Source organism: Merops nubicus, unplaced genomic scaffold (genome assembly GCF_000691845.1).
Source record: "Merops nubicus isolate BGI_N331 unplaced genomic scaffold, ASM69184v1 scaffold48549, whole genome shotgun sequence".
In the NCBI taxonomy this organism is placed as follows: domain Eukaryota; kingdom Metazoa; phylum Chordata; class Aves; order Coraciiformes; family Meropidae; genus Merops; species Merops nubicus.
In genome coordinates, this window is record NW_008632615.1 from 600 (window position 1) to 943 (window position 344).

Genomic DNA, 344 nt, shown 5'->3' on the forward strand with positions numbered 1-344 from the left:
GCCTCCCGGTGCCCGGCTCTTCCGCAGGCGGAACAATCCCACCTCCCCCAGCCGGGCCCCCCAGCAGAGGGTTGGGCTGTTTTGGAGGCACAGCCAAGCTCCACCAGCACCCCGGCCCACCGGGGCTCCTGTCTGAGGCCGGGCAGCACCTTGTGAGCTGCGGCAGGACCGCAGGAGCTCCAGCCCCCCAGGCTGCAGCACTCGCCTTGATCCCATTGAAGTTGTCCACAGCGAGGATGGTGCTCCTCTGGTCCTCGTAGCACAGGAAGCAAAACCCTTTGGACTTCCCGGTCTTCTTGTCCCGCACCAGGTTGATGTTGACGACCTCGCCATACCTGCAACGG

At 65.4% G+C, this 344-nt stretch overlaps 1 protein-coding gene across 1 annotated transcript in view; it reads right to left on the minus strand.

Annotated features, from left to right (window-relative positions):
* RBMX2 (RNA binding motif protein, X-linked 2) overlaps positions 1 to 334 on the minus strand; it is a gene marked incomplete at both ends in the record, with an annotated part of 858 nt that extends 524 nt beyond the window's left edge. The window contains one exon of the mRNA XM_008947961.1: positions 206 to 334. Coding sequence (XP_008946209.1) covers positions 206 to 334 — 129 coding nt within the window. The remainder of the gene's footprint in view (positions 1 to 205) is intronic.
* Between the last annotated feature and the right edge of the window lie 10 nt (positions 335 to 344).